This window comes from Ochotona princeps, chromosome 9 (assembly GCF_030435755.1).
Source record: "Ochotona princeps isolate mOchPri1 chromosome 9, mOchPri1.hap1, whole genome shotgun sequence".
Classification (NCBI taxonomy): domain Eukaryota; kingdom Metazoa; phylum Chordata; class Mammalia; order Lagomorpha; family Ochotonidae; genus Ochotona; species Ochotona princeps.
The window spans coordinates 16,870,403-16,884,464 of record NC_080840.1 but is presented as its reverse complement, the minus strand read 5'-3'; the positions used below and the strand labels follow the sequence as shown (position 1 = coordinate 16,884,464).

Genomic DNA, 14,062 nt, shown 5'->3' with positions numbered 1-14,062 from the left:
TGTGTAAGATTATACCAGTGGCATTGTTTCAACAATAAAGTCCAAACCACAGAAAGGGTACAGAAGTGAAAGGGATACTTTGTCCTGAAAAAGAACAGAAAGGAAGTAATAGCGAGCCTGGAGCAGATCGTTCAGCAGATGCTGAGGAGAGAAGGGGTGGAGGCCATTTCAAGCGAGCTAGTAAATGGAGGCTGGGTACACAGTTCTCTCGGTCAATGCGGAGGAGTGCTCCTGAGGTTGGTAGTTGATTGTGGTGATGATGGATAGAACACACTACATTTGAGGGGTGGTTAAAACTGCACAGACCAGGAGGGTGGTCTTGAGGCACCTACACCTTTTAGATTTGTTATGAAATGTGGGGGATCTAATTACTCACGTAGTTGGCACAGCCTTCTCATTTAGAGCAACAAGCAAAAAGTAGTGATTGGCGCACTCACTGTATGTCTGCTCACTGATGACATCCTGCTGCAAGGGGAATCATTTGGGGCTTCGTGTCTTGCTATCCTTTGCATGTTTCTTGTATTAGTAAAAACTGTATAAGGAAATAAACTCCAAGTGCCCTAAGCAGAAATATCTTCTTGGCATCCTAGAGTTTAGCTGATTTCTACAATGACTTTTCTCTCTTGTGTGCCAGGGCCCAGATGGACCTCGAGGTGAAACAGGTCCCCCAGGCCCGCAGGGTCCTCCTGGACCTCAAGGACCCAGCGGCTTATCCATCCAAGGAATGCCTGTGAGTTGCATGTGAACATTCAGAAGTATTTTGTCTATTTTTCCATGAGTTTGAAAAAATAAAGGAACTTTTGTCTTCTGTTCCATATCTGCCTCAATACCTTTCAAAGTAATGATTGACTTGAGAGTTTCTTTAGTTGTATTCCTTAGCTGCCTTTTCTTATTCAGTGTTGGTGTTCTCTTAAAATAGGTACATGTGCAGGATAGAGGAGTCGCTCACAAGCTTTATGTCTGTAGAAAAAAAATACAGCTTACTTTGTAGCTTGTTCTGTTTCGCTAAATTCTGGATAGATGTGATAACAAGGGGACTGTAACAAATGTTACACCGAAAGTAATTTTGGATGTTTTTTAGAAAGCCATTTATTTATAAGCCTTATTACAGCAGGCATCACAGTGCAGTGCAGTTATAAAAGTTTTGATTTAGATGGTGTGTGTTAAATGGTTACATTTCTTTGAAGAGCTATTTTGTACCATTGAAGACAGCGTAACTCAATTCATGGTCCTCCTTCATTTCACCATAGACATCTATATTTAAAGCATAAAATTATGTTTTTAGCTAATAATTGAATAAGCCAGTTTCTTGTCAAAACATTTTTTGGTATTTTTTCTGCAGGTGGAGCTTTTGTCCTTAGCAGAAAAGTATCTCTCTACAAAATTACTTTTGCACTTTAGAAAGCATTATTGTGTGAATTTCTATAATCATGAATACAAATAATGCATATATGTTGAGGTTTTGTGTTTGTTTTTCCATTATTAAATTCTTTTCACATTTTTCCAGCCCAAACAAAATTAAATCTATTTAGGTATGAGATTTTAAAATCCAAATAATAAGATATATGAAAATTTCAACTTTTCTCCTGATTTGAAATATTTGTTTAGCAATATTGGACTGTATGTTCCATGTTGAAATTATTCTGGCTATAAATGTTCAGCTTCATAGGAATGTTTACATAAATGGCATAGTGTGTGTGCGCAGTGAAATATGCTCTATTTGGATGTCAGTGTGAAAGCAATTTAACGTTGAAAATATCCTAACGTTAGAAGTGGGAAATAAATGACTAAGAGTTTCGTTATGTGAAATTAACTCTCTATTTTTGGATATTCAGGGAATGCCAGGTGAAAAAGGAGAGAAAGGAGATACTGGCTTTCCAGGCCCACAGGTAATATTTTTATTTTTCGGTCTGACAGTCTCAGCTCTAGTTTAGCCAAGTGAGGGTGGAAGTGGGGAGGCTGTAGCTTCTGAAGTTTCTATGATTTGGGTAACAAGGTGTTTGAGTGCTGAAGACTTGGCCTGAATTAAGTTACCTTTTAAGCTCTTCCTGAACCTCACATTGCCGCTCCCTGGAAGAGGCCTGGGGGATGATGCTAAACTTCTCTTCCAGAAATAATTTCCAGGGCTGATTTCTAAATCACCTAGGGCCACCGTTGTGCTGCTATGTTTGTTTGGATACCTTGACCTTATTCAGGGAAGTGAGTGATAGTGACATATTTCTGCAAATCTGATTCTTTCTCTTCTACCTAGGGTATGCCAGGAGGCATTGGCTCACCTGGGCGTGATGGCTCACCAGGCCCAAGGGTAAGGACTTGCCCAGGAGTTGTTCTGATTGGTTCTTAGCAAAGTAAGCTTCTAACCAAGTCACTCTGCCATTCGCAAATTCCCTGTACATTAGTCAGATTGGACATTGCATTAGATTCTTTTCCAACCCTTTTATATTCTTAAGGCACAGATTTAAAGGAAATCAAGAATTACTTTAATTACAGTTTAAGTAAAATTAATATCTTCACACAGAAATTTCCATTTATGAGGCATATTTCAGTTATCAAGTCTTTTCACCTGTTAAAGTCATTAGCAATAAAATAAGTCATAAAGATAGTCAGGGATGGATAAGTTAGCATCCGGTGTTTAGTCAGCACAGTTGTACTGAGAGGAAATAAGACTAAATGAGAAACTCTATTACTGGCTAACCTTGGGGGGCAGAGCCCTATGAGAACACAAAGGCTGGACAACAGAGCCAGTACTGGAAGATGCCAGAGGGCTTCTAACTGAAAGGTAGAAGGTAGCCAAGAACACAAGGGAAGGAAAGCTTTTCTAAGCAGAGTGTATGATATACAATGAAGTAGAAGTGCATTTCCAGTGTTGTTGATGGTCTTGTGTGTGTGTGTGTGTGTGTGTGTGTGTGTGTGCTTCTTAGACGCGAGAAGACTTGAGATGAAACTGGAAAAGTGAACACAAATTCACTGAAAGCATCTGTTTTTCTGCTGAGGATTTTGAGCATATCCTGCAGGCAGTAGTGTATATCACTGAACTTTTAGAAAGGAAGACAAAAGCTGATTTTTGTTAAAGCATCACTGATTTAGAAAGACTGGGTTATACAGGGTGACAACCACTTAGATCGCTTTCGATTAAGGATACACAGTTGGCATTGCCTGGGGTTTCTAGTGCAGTGTAACCACCAGAGCAGCAACACTTGCCTGAAGGACTCATTTTGCTATTCAAGCAAGGTTATCTTTAGTTCAGGGTGACTATACCACTTAGGAACATGAATTATTTATCTATAGAAGTGTAGATGTGGGATCTTAAATTCTCTTTTCTTTCTTTGCTTGCTTTTACACCGGACTTTAACTTGCTTAAAATCTCAGTGTGGATTTTATCAAATGGAATTTGCCTGCAAAACATGGTTAGGTAAATGCATTTGAAGAGGGCTTTTTTTCCTTTCTATAAAAGTTAGGTCATTATACAATTCTTGTACATATGGAAAGAGTATGTAGAGGTATTTATGCTTTTTGGCCATGGGCTTCAGTCAAGATCCTGTGTGGTTACACACCTAAATTCTTTTGTGATTCCTGGCATTCTGAAAATGGCAATTCTGAAGATTGGTTTAGTGGGTTTGTTTGATTTATCTATGCGTGGAGCCCAGTCTTGGCAAAGAACTCCAAAAGCAAACATGTTGAATTCATGTTTGGATCATTTGGTTTTAGAATACTTTTTTTATAACCAACATACCAGCAAGCTTTATGTATTTTTTTTTGTTATTCTTCTAAATGTGTTCTGTTCTCCTATATGAGTATAAGTGGTGGAGCTGTGATAAACTGACCAGATATCACTATTTAGGTCTTATATTTCCTTCTCTTCCAGTAAGTAATAAATGGTCAGGGGTATCTGATTCCTTTGAAAACTTCTGGGATGGAAAGTTGCTTTCTTTTTTAAGCTGAATTTAGAGGATACCAATTCCTTACAGCAGTTTTTTTATGAATCCTGTGATGATTGTTTTAGAAAAATATTTGAGAGCAATGCCATTCTACTGTACAACTCAATGGGAGTAAAACACATGGAGTAAAACACAATGATGCTCGTTCCTGGAATGGCACCACATGGCTGCCTCATTGGAGAAAAGAAATACATATTCAGCCATATTCTAACAGATCACATACAGTGTGCCATGATTTATGAAAGGGTTGTCCCTTATTACTTGTAGTGAAGAATCCAGATGAGGAGAATATTCCAAAAATTAGGAAGGCAATTTGCAGACCATTTACCCAGGTGAGATGGACAGATGCAGTGGGGCAAGAGCATGATCATTCCCTAGGGCAGGGCAAACAACAGGCTCTCCTCTGAGACAGTCGGAACAAAGAAAGGCAGGGTCTGGCTGAAAAGTTATTTCACCAGTTCGGATCTGTTGAGTCAAGTGATCTAGGGGCATTATGATAGTGAAAATCTAAATCAGCTAGATATTTGCTTAGTGGGACTATGTGGTTGGAAGGCCAGGACCTACTTAAGTGGAGAGAGGCAAGTGGGGATATTGCACAGGACGACTCCACTGGAGGTGCAGGTCTCTTTAGTTAGTGGGAGAGCTGGTGCTCCTGAAAGAGAAGCAAGGGTACACATGATTATTCCAGTTTGGCTTCAGGCATTCCAAAAGGCAAACTACATTCAGAAAAACATAACAAAACCAATATTACTATTTGCCATGCCATAAACGAGCCTGGGAACAAACACTGGATGAAGAGACACTGTTAAAACACCTGGGTAGCCACTTCCAGAAAACTCCCGAGTTAAGCTTAGCATTCCAGGGAATCAGGAAAGCAGGTTAGGTTTTTCCTTCACATTGAGCGTGAAGTCTCTTGATGCTGTGTCCACATTTCCCCTCACCTTGGGTGAGTAAAGCCTATTCTAGGCAGGGAAAGATGCAGCGAGTATGTGTGAGGATGTCCAATCCCTGCTTCTAGCGTCTCAGAATCCCAGGAAGAGGTGAGTGAGGTTACCATTCCGTGCTGGTGCTTCTTCCTTTGGCTGTTTGTCTTCTCTCATTGTCCACTGAGAGTCGATAGCCCAAACCCAGCAGCATCAGTGGGACGGGGGAAGGTTAACATTTCTTTCCCGAAGACCATGCCAGTGAATTTAGACTGGAAGGGAGAGCTCAACAAAAAGTAATAATAGTAATTATAATGAAAAATAAAAGACAAAATACCTCCTAATCTGATGTCTCTAGCTTATTCTGGATTTTCCCAGGGGAACTTAGGACTCTTAGAGTTAGCTCTTACTCAGTTCTGGGCCTGAGGCCATAAACAAGTCCAGAAAAAGCTGGACTTACACTGAGCCAGTTTCAATTCCTCCTGGGGAGCCAAGGAATCACTGTGCAGGACCACAATTTTTGTTTTGTTTTATATTTTTTATTATTTTTTCATTGTTTTACGATACAGTTCGATAAGCTCTGGGATTTCTTGTCCTCCTCCCCCGCTTCCCTCACCCCCATTGATTTCCCCTCTATTTTTTTTTAAAAGATTTACTGTATTTTTACTAGTCAGATATACAGAGAGGAGGAGGGACAGAGAGGAAGATCTTCTGTCCTCTAGCAAACTCCCCAAGTGGTCACAACAGCTGGAGCTGCGCTGATCCAAAGCCAGCGGCCCAGAGCTGCTTCCGGGTCTTCCATGTGGGTGCAGAGTTCCAAGGCTTTGGGCCGTCCTCGACTGCCTTCCCAGGCCACAAGCAGGGAGCTGGATGGGAAGTGGGGCTGCCGGGATTAGAGCCGGCACCCATACGAAACCCCAGCACACACAAGTTGAGGACTTTAGCCGCTAGGCTACCATACTGGGCCCTCACCTCTAGTTTTACAATGGGTGAGGACCATACTTTAAAACCCAACAGTGGACATGCAGATTTGACAATAAACGTGTGTCATCAAAACTACTTTTTATTCTGAGCTATTCCAACCAAAATCATTCTGGTCTAATCCTTCCTGCCCCAAGCATCCCCATCCCAGCTGTAAACCTTGCCACCTCCCTCTTGCCTCTTTTTCCTTCTGTCCTTGGTATCTCTGAGCTCAGGGCCTAGGTGGTGAGTTTTTAAACTCCTGTGATGGAAATGAAGTTCTTATCTTGAGTAGACATCCATGTCTTAGAGAAACTGTAGACACATTATAAAGTGATAGTAAAAGTTGAAGACAAAATAAACAAAAAGGGAAAAAACAGCTTTTTTTTGGTTGGTTGAGGATCACTTATGTCCAAGACCACCAGTATTCTTCGACTGCTCCAGCTAGAAATGATTGAATTAATTGTTTTCCAATTCTGAATACAATTATATAAAAAGCCAAAGAGACAAGAAGTAAAAATGGAAATGAGGTATACTTCTATAACATCTGGAAGATAGTAGTGGCTCATGGTGCAGAACACATTCATTTTTAAGATTCAAGTAAATTTAATTTAGAGCGTTTCCTTCCCCCAAGGAACTGCCCTATGCCATAACCACAGCCTTCCTTTCTCAGTGGTAAAAGCTGAAGTACTATAAACACATTTCTGCATCTGAATTCTGCTGAACTTGGAAGGTCATTAGATGCAAGTTGGCCTGTGGTGAATAGCCTACACTTTGCTGCTAGGCAGACCTGAGCTTGACCCCTGGATGTGTGATATTGGGTCAATAAATGTTTCTAAGCTCCACTTCCCTTAGCAGTAAAGTATGAAAAAAGTTGATTTCATAAGTTTGCTGTGAAGATTAATCCTTTTAAACTATTCCTACAAAAAGTTCATTTTAAGGTAGCATTAATAATAATCACTATTTTTAGGGAGATCTTAGTGAGCCAGAATATTGTATAGCTTGTAATGGCTATACTTGATATCCTGGGAGATTGAAAAGAAATGAAGATTTCTCTAAAGAAAAAGCAAATGAGTTCTGCCTGCTAAGGCACTTGAAACATGCTTGTTTATATCCAGATGCACAGAGGCCACACTATGATAAATGTTCTATCTCATCAAAGGTCAGTTGCACTTAAAAATATAGATTTGACAAACTGAACTTGACTCTGCTGTCTAGATTTAACTTACTAGGTAGTGATTAAAAATCCACCTAACCGATGTTTTGTGAAATCTTAAGGTCCACGACATTTCTTCTTTCAGCATCTTCTTCATTTAGAAAGAAGAGAAGCAGTAAAATTTCTTCTTTGTGGATTTGCAAGGTTTTTCATAAAACCCCAGGGAAACATTCTCAGTCACCCACAGTCTGTGATAGCACATGCCATTGCTGCCGTTGGCAGGTGATGGTAATGGAGCAGCAACCGCTGCCATTTGCGCTGAATGTGTGCTTTATGCATGTCCACTTTTTAACATCAGACTTCCCAGGAATATGAAGCCCTGTTTCCTGGAATTTGAAATTGAAGGAGCTGAGCAACACCACACAGAAGGTGGTGGAGCTAGAATCCTAATTCATCTCCGTGACTCCAACACTGCACACTGTCTACAAAATCAGGTTAATAAAGATTGCTGTGGGATCTTGTGGCTATGAGAAAAGTCTTCCACAAACGAGATATTTATTCAAAAGTGGTCCTTGACACTCCAAGCGTTTCATGCATTATTTTGAGTAGAAGGATCTCCATTTCTTGATGAAGTAAATATTGACACTCTACCCATAGAATTTTTTGTTTGATCGCTTTGCACCTTTACCTGGAACTTGGGGCATCTGCGCCCTTTTGAAAGAGGACAGTGACTTACATTTTGGTTCAGGTTATCCCTCGCTGTGGTTGTGGTGTTCTTGGGACACAGCTGTAACAGGCACAGTGACATCTGTGTTGCACTCTTGGCTCCAATGCTGTACGCTTCAAAATCAGGTCAGGTATAGACGGCAAACCCACAACTCAAACCAACAGCTTGTAGTTTGGTGTTTTCTCTTTTCATATTAATACAAATGCCTGGATCCATTCTTAGAAATATAGATACTAAAGATTTTAAGCATAACTTGAAAATGTACATTTTAAGAAAACTTGGAGTCTGATAACTAGCTAGGTTGCAGAATTGCTACATAGCAAGAGAACTTCAGAATTTTCTGGAAAAATGAAATTAAGTCTAAATTTTGTCTTTTGGTGAAAAAGGAAAAAATGAAATCCATGCCTAGTTTTTTCATGATATGCATTTTCTATGAACTTCTAAAAGACCCTTCCTATGTTGTAGAAGGTGTATTCTGTGGCAGAGTAATATGACAGAATATTGCTAACTTAAGTTTAATTCTCTTATCATTGTAGACTAAAATTACAAACATCAATGTTATATGTCCATTTAAGTTGTGTGTAAAATCAATACCTCTTATAAATCTTGTATGTGTGTGTTGTAATATATATATTTAAATATACATTTTTGGGTTTTGTGTCACTTAAAATTCTCTGGCAACCACACTTGGTATTGTGCGTTGGTTTTAATCTTGGGTCTCCACTGGGAGCCAGTGTGCGAGCCTGTGGTTTTTGCTGCTTGGCCTCTTAATGTGATGGTTGTTCTTCATTCTTTGCTCCAAGTGCAGCCTTATTTCTTGGGGCCGCCTGCCACACTGTCCTGACCTCAGCAGGTCCAGGCCATGCCACAGGTGCTGCATGGACTTCTTGAAGCATCTTTCTAGGCCTCTTGTTTGTGTCTGTCCCCTTTCAAATAACTCATTAGATGCCAGCTTCTTATGGATCCCATTGAAACCACAAGTGCATGCACTGATTGAAGAACCTTCACAAGTGTCTGTGTTCTAGAATCTTAATGCTGTTTCCCATGATTTACCATTGTAAACGTCAAAGAAGCCACGGGTGATGAACAGCTGGGTCTCTAGTTGTGCTTGTTGTTTCATGTTAGCTCTGACTTTAGTTTCAGTTCAACACTAGTTGTGAGAAGGGGGATTTCATTCTTGGGTACAAGAGGCACAATGCCTGGAATATACATTTAAGAACTTACACAAGACTCCTTAAGACTTGGGAGCAACAGCATCTATCATATGTATTTACTGTAGCATTTGGAAAAGAAACTGAAAAACAGGGATGGATCAGTGTTTATTAAATGTCTGTAAAGCAATATGCTTTGCCAGTTTAAGTCCTGGTTACATTTAATGTTCATTCAAATATTAGTGATTCTGCAGGGAAATTGTAGATTAAATTTTGTTTTGCTTCTAAACCATAGTAGCCAAAAACTCAATATTACTCATAGACAAATGTTTTCACAAGAAAATTATAAAAATCCTTTTGAGTTTTATAGCAATAAAATTATTTTTAATGTGGGCTGTGGATCTGTATTAATATTTTCATGTGGGAATAGTGAAAAGGAAACAAATGCCCACAGTTATTCACGTGATAAAATCTCCCTGTTTGTGGGTGGCTTTTTTATGAGCTTTAAAAAATGTATTCATTTATCTTCAATGAATTTTTGTGTTATGCTGTTTTGAGTGTATGCTATTTTAAATCAATTTCTCAATATTCAATCTGCATTCCTTAAAGTTTTTTTAAAATTTTTATGAGGATGATTAATCCACAAACATACATTTTCTGAGATTAGCTGCTTGAATGCAAATCATACATAGGAAATTTTTGATAAATGCAAATGCATTTTTAATATATTGAAAATACTGTTTAAACATTACTTACAGTTAAACTGAGTCACAAAACTAGAATTCAGCACTAGTGATTTTGCATGGTAAAATGAAGTCATTTCACAACAATTTTCACCACATTTGTTGCTGTTATAATAAAAAGCTTTCTCCATTGTAACTTATCCTGAGATACAGCAATGAGCTAAGGTGTGAGCCCTGCCTTTGTAAGAGCTTACCTGCTTACTCACAGAAGGCAATCTCCTGGTATTGAGTGTTGTGTACATGTGGAGACCATTGTGTTAGGCCTGTTAATCAGTCTCATGCTGCTATAAGAAAATGCCTGAGATATGGTAATTCATCTACAAGACAAAATTATCACTGTATGGTTTTGGAAGTGGCGAAATCCAAGTCTGAGAGGTTGCATCTGTTGAGGACTTTCTTGCTACAGTAATATGGCAGAAGATCTCACATGGCCAGAGATAGCAAGATACTTCCAATTTTCTTTTATAATAAGTCAGCTGCCATGATGACATGAAACCATCAGCTGGGAGAATATGGTTTGAGTCGGTTTGAGCTGGGAAATGATTATTCCAGAAGAAGAAAACTCCTATGGTGAAAGATCTCTTTCTCTGTCTAGTAGAAGGTGATTGTTAAAACAGAATTTTTTGAATCTCTTACAAAAGTTATATTGAAAGATCTCTCATATATTAACTGAATTGAAAAAGCCAGTATTCACAATTAAGAATTATAGCCATTTAAAAGTGAGTTATTCTAGCTATTACATATTTTTAATGCTCACATTAAAATAACACACCTATTTAATAATTTAGGAAGACTTTGTAAAGACAGCTTTTACTTTCTGTCTTAAATGATTCCAACATGGAATGGGAAGCCAACATGTAGCGATTTGTAAGCCCAGGAACAGACATTCAACAAATCCATACAAAGTCCAATCCCAGTCACTATGGCAGGAAGTTCCCTCAGTTCTCCAGCCTGTTCCTGAAGAGTCTCATGGTTTGACATGGTAGAGTACCCCTAATGTGGTATAGCTTTTGATAATAAGGATTCCTTGCCCCAAACTCTCTCAAACGGTAAAAGACACTAGTTCATCTTTCTGTCCAATCATGCATGACTAAGAATCAGTTTCCTTCTCCTTTGCTATCCTAGATTCAATTAAAAAACACCTTTGGGAAACAAGTTCCTGTTCAAGTGTGAGAGTTGCATTTCTTACACTTAAAATTCTTACACTGGACAATTTCATGGAGCCAACAGACACGAAAATCTTGCCAGGTACAATTATCAACAAGAGTTTAACAGCAGTGAATCCTTGGCCATCCAAACCAAGTGGCAGGACTTGTCCCCTCAAATACCAAAAGGAATTAGGAGAACCTGCTCAGAAGGCCAGGGAATGCCACTGTTTGGTTGACACACTGTTTCTTTTCCACAGGGCTTTCCTGGAAAGGATGGCTCATCTGGCCCTCCAGGACCACCAGGGCCAATTGTGAGTATTTCCAGAAATTGCTGGGTCATACTTTGTTTTAAATCATTTCATTTCTTTGGGAAGATTGTTTTGGTTACTGGACTTTTCCTCAGCAGCCAAATTTGCTATAGTGCAACGATTTTTTACTTGGTACAGAGCCTTCCCCAAAACTGCAAGAAGAAATAATATGCTCAGTTTTTCTATCTCTGAGCCATTTTTCCCCATAAGATCACCTGCATGGATCTGGATTTATCAGACACAGGAAGATCTTGAATTTGAAATAACTGTACCTAATAATGTGCAGACTTAAAAAAAAAACAAAAATAAACAAGCAAAAACAAACCTTCCTTCTATGTTTGGTAGTTGGGAATAGGAAAGCTCCATCACTCCTGGAATCCTGGTGACAAAAGGAAAGAGTGTAGTGATGGTATTTGTTGTTTTGTGAAAGCTGGATGCCATTAATAAGAAGGAGAATGTGTGAGTCCTCAGCTTGTTCCACTTTCCTGCCTCTGTTGTAGGGCATTCCTGGAGCCCCCGGAGTCCCAGGAATCACTGGAAGTACAGGGCCACAAGGCGCCCTGGGGCCACCTGTAAGTATTGCAGCAGTAGCTGGTCAGAATGCATGTCAGTTACTACATCTCCTATGTGTTAAGGTTTATCAGCTTCTCTATTGGTGGCGTGTTTATTCAGTATTAAACCATATGGGACTTCATGAAGGAAAGCAGAGAAGCTCTTAAGATGAAAATTAGTGTAAGACTGTATATACAGTGGCTAACATCAGATTGTCCTAACACAGTAATCAATCATGTGTTTGCTTATACAGGTTTCATTGTTTGTGATGTTCTCTCTTTTAGCTGAGCAGATTTTAGAATTGGGTATAGGAGCTGTGTCAATCATGACTGACTTCCAAGGAAAGAACATATTGAGTATGAGAAATTTATGATAATGGAAAAGTTTTTTAAATTCTGCACCAAAAGACCAAATTGGCCATTAAAATACACACTCACACATTAGTGACCCAAGGCATGAATGAAAACACAATAAAGGAGACCTGTCATCTATGTGTCTGAACGTTTGGTCCTGCAGGCTGCTGTTTAAATGCAGTCGTAAGGGGGTCAGTGGGACAAGGCAGGGGGAAGATGAAAGAAAAACAAAGACTTTGTTTAGGCCTGTTGTACATCTGTACAATGGGGTGATAAGGTTACTTGGATTCAGGAGGCAGTTAGCATCGTTTGTGACTTGTGGGCTTCTTCTATAAGAAAGTATTAATGGGCATTCTGATAGTACAGGTGGTTCCTAAATTGATGCACATCAAACTAAAATAATTGAGAGAAGCAAAGGCATTTACGGCAAACATGCTGAGAATGTGGGAGAGTGAGATATGATGGATGAGCATAGAAGAAGGCAATTAATTACCTCTCCATTGCTGTTTAACCAATTAGCAAAATCTCAGTAGCTTATCACAGCATGAATTACTATCTGAAAGTTCTGTGGATCGGAAGTTCTGTGGCTCGATCTCACTGTTTTGGGAAAGCAGGGTGTGATTTTTTGTTTGGAGGCTTGAGAGAATGGGGATATTTACAATTACTGGTTTGTGCAAAGTCGGTGATACTGTGTTTCTCCACCAGTTCTTCCACAGGCACATCCATCTCTGATTACAGCAATGGGTCATGCTTTTAAGGACCTGTGTGTTTATTTTCAGGCCTACTACATATCTGATAATCTCCTCCAAATCCTTCACATTTGTAAAACTCTTTTAGGTGCAAGGAAAAGCAACACGTCTACAGGTTCTGGGGATGGGGGCATTAATATTTGCAGTGGGAAAGAACATTTTTTCTGCCTATTCAGTAACCATAGACACAGTAGAAACATAGACAATGGAAAGATTTCCTTGTTTTCTGTAGCCACTGAGATAGACTTGTTAATGTTTAATCTTGCAACTTTTTAAAATAAAACCAATCCTTCCTTGGGGTGGGCTCTGTGACTTAGTGGGTTAAGCCAGCATCCTGGCATGTTGGCACTAGTTCAAGTTCCGGCTGCTTCAGTTCCCATCCAGCTCCCTGGGAGTGCATGGAAAATGAGCCAAGTCTTTGGGCCCCTGCACACACATGGGAGACCCAGAAGGAACTCCAGGCTTCTGGTTTGGACAAATCCAGTGTTGACCCTTGAAGCCATTTGGGGAGTGACCCAGTGGATGGAAGCTTCCTCTCTGTTTCTTCTCTCTCTTTACATCTGCCTTTCAAATAGATCTTAAAAAAGAAACAAAAATCTCTTCCATCCTTAGATTCTTCTCTAAGCTATCATTCATAAGGCATGCACACATACACACAAGATATGTGCAAAAAATGCACCTTGATTCTATCAAATGTAGCCCAAATTGTGCAAACATATATTGTAATAAAACCATGTAGTATTACTATATAACACTGTTTAATATTCCAATGCTATATAATGCCAATCATCACTTTACAAAACTGCATGCTCAATTCTAGCTACATTGTCACTGTTCAAAAACACATATTTCCTCTTTTAAAATCAGATTAATATGGGTTACCAAAAATAACATGATTGTTTCATTATTTGCTTCTAAGCTATTCTACACTCTACTTCTTCGGTCAGCTTCCCAGGATGTATTCTTGGGAGATAGAGATGAAAAATGTCAATTATAGAACAAAAGGTTCTAAAAAGTGTCAGTGGTTATGCAGGTTAACTTTGTGCAAATCACAGGAGATTTTACTATGCTAAAAGTCTTCGAGGCACCATAATGTAAAACAAGAAAATGCAAAACAAACAAAAAAAAACAATAAAAACCCCACCTTGGTCTAAGTTCTTTGTATAATAAACATTTTTTTTTTGTGCAAGAAGTCACTTCATTTTTTTGGAATTTTAGATGTGTCACCTACAATTAGTTTTCCTTAATCCAAATGAAGAAAGGGCAAGTCATGGGTGGAGCTTGATCTAAGACGGATGGAATGGGAGGAGCTCAAGAAGGAACAGCAGGCTCTGGGGGCTTGAGCAGTCAAAAT

The 14,062-nt window shown here is 39.2% G+C and overlaps 1 protein-coding gene across 1 annotated transcript in view; it reads left to right on the top strand.

The window, feature by feature from the left end:
* Nucleotides 1-14,062, top strand: part of COL14A1 (collagen type XIV alpha 1 chain) — a 195,953-nt gene that overhangs the window by 149,980 nt on the left and 31,911 nt on the right. Inside the window, exons 38-42 of the mRNA XM_004580703.4 lie at nucleotides 635-730; nucleotides 1,836-1,889; nucleotides 2,252-2,305; nucleotides 11,004-11,057; nucleotides 11,555-11,626. Coding sequence (XP_004580760.2) covers nucleotides 635-730; nucleotides 1,836-1,889; nucleotides 2,252-2,305; nucleotides 11,004-11,057; nucleotides 11,555-11,626 — 330 coding nt within the window. The remainder of the gene's footprint in view (nucleotides 1-634; nucleotides 731-1,835; nucleotides 1,890-2,251; nucleotides 2,306-11,003; nucleotides 11,058-11,554; nucleotides 11,627-14,062) is intronic.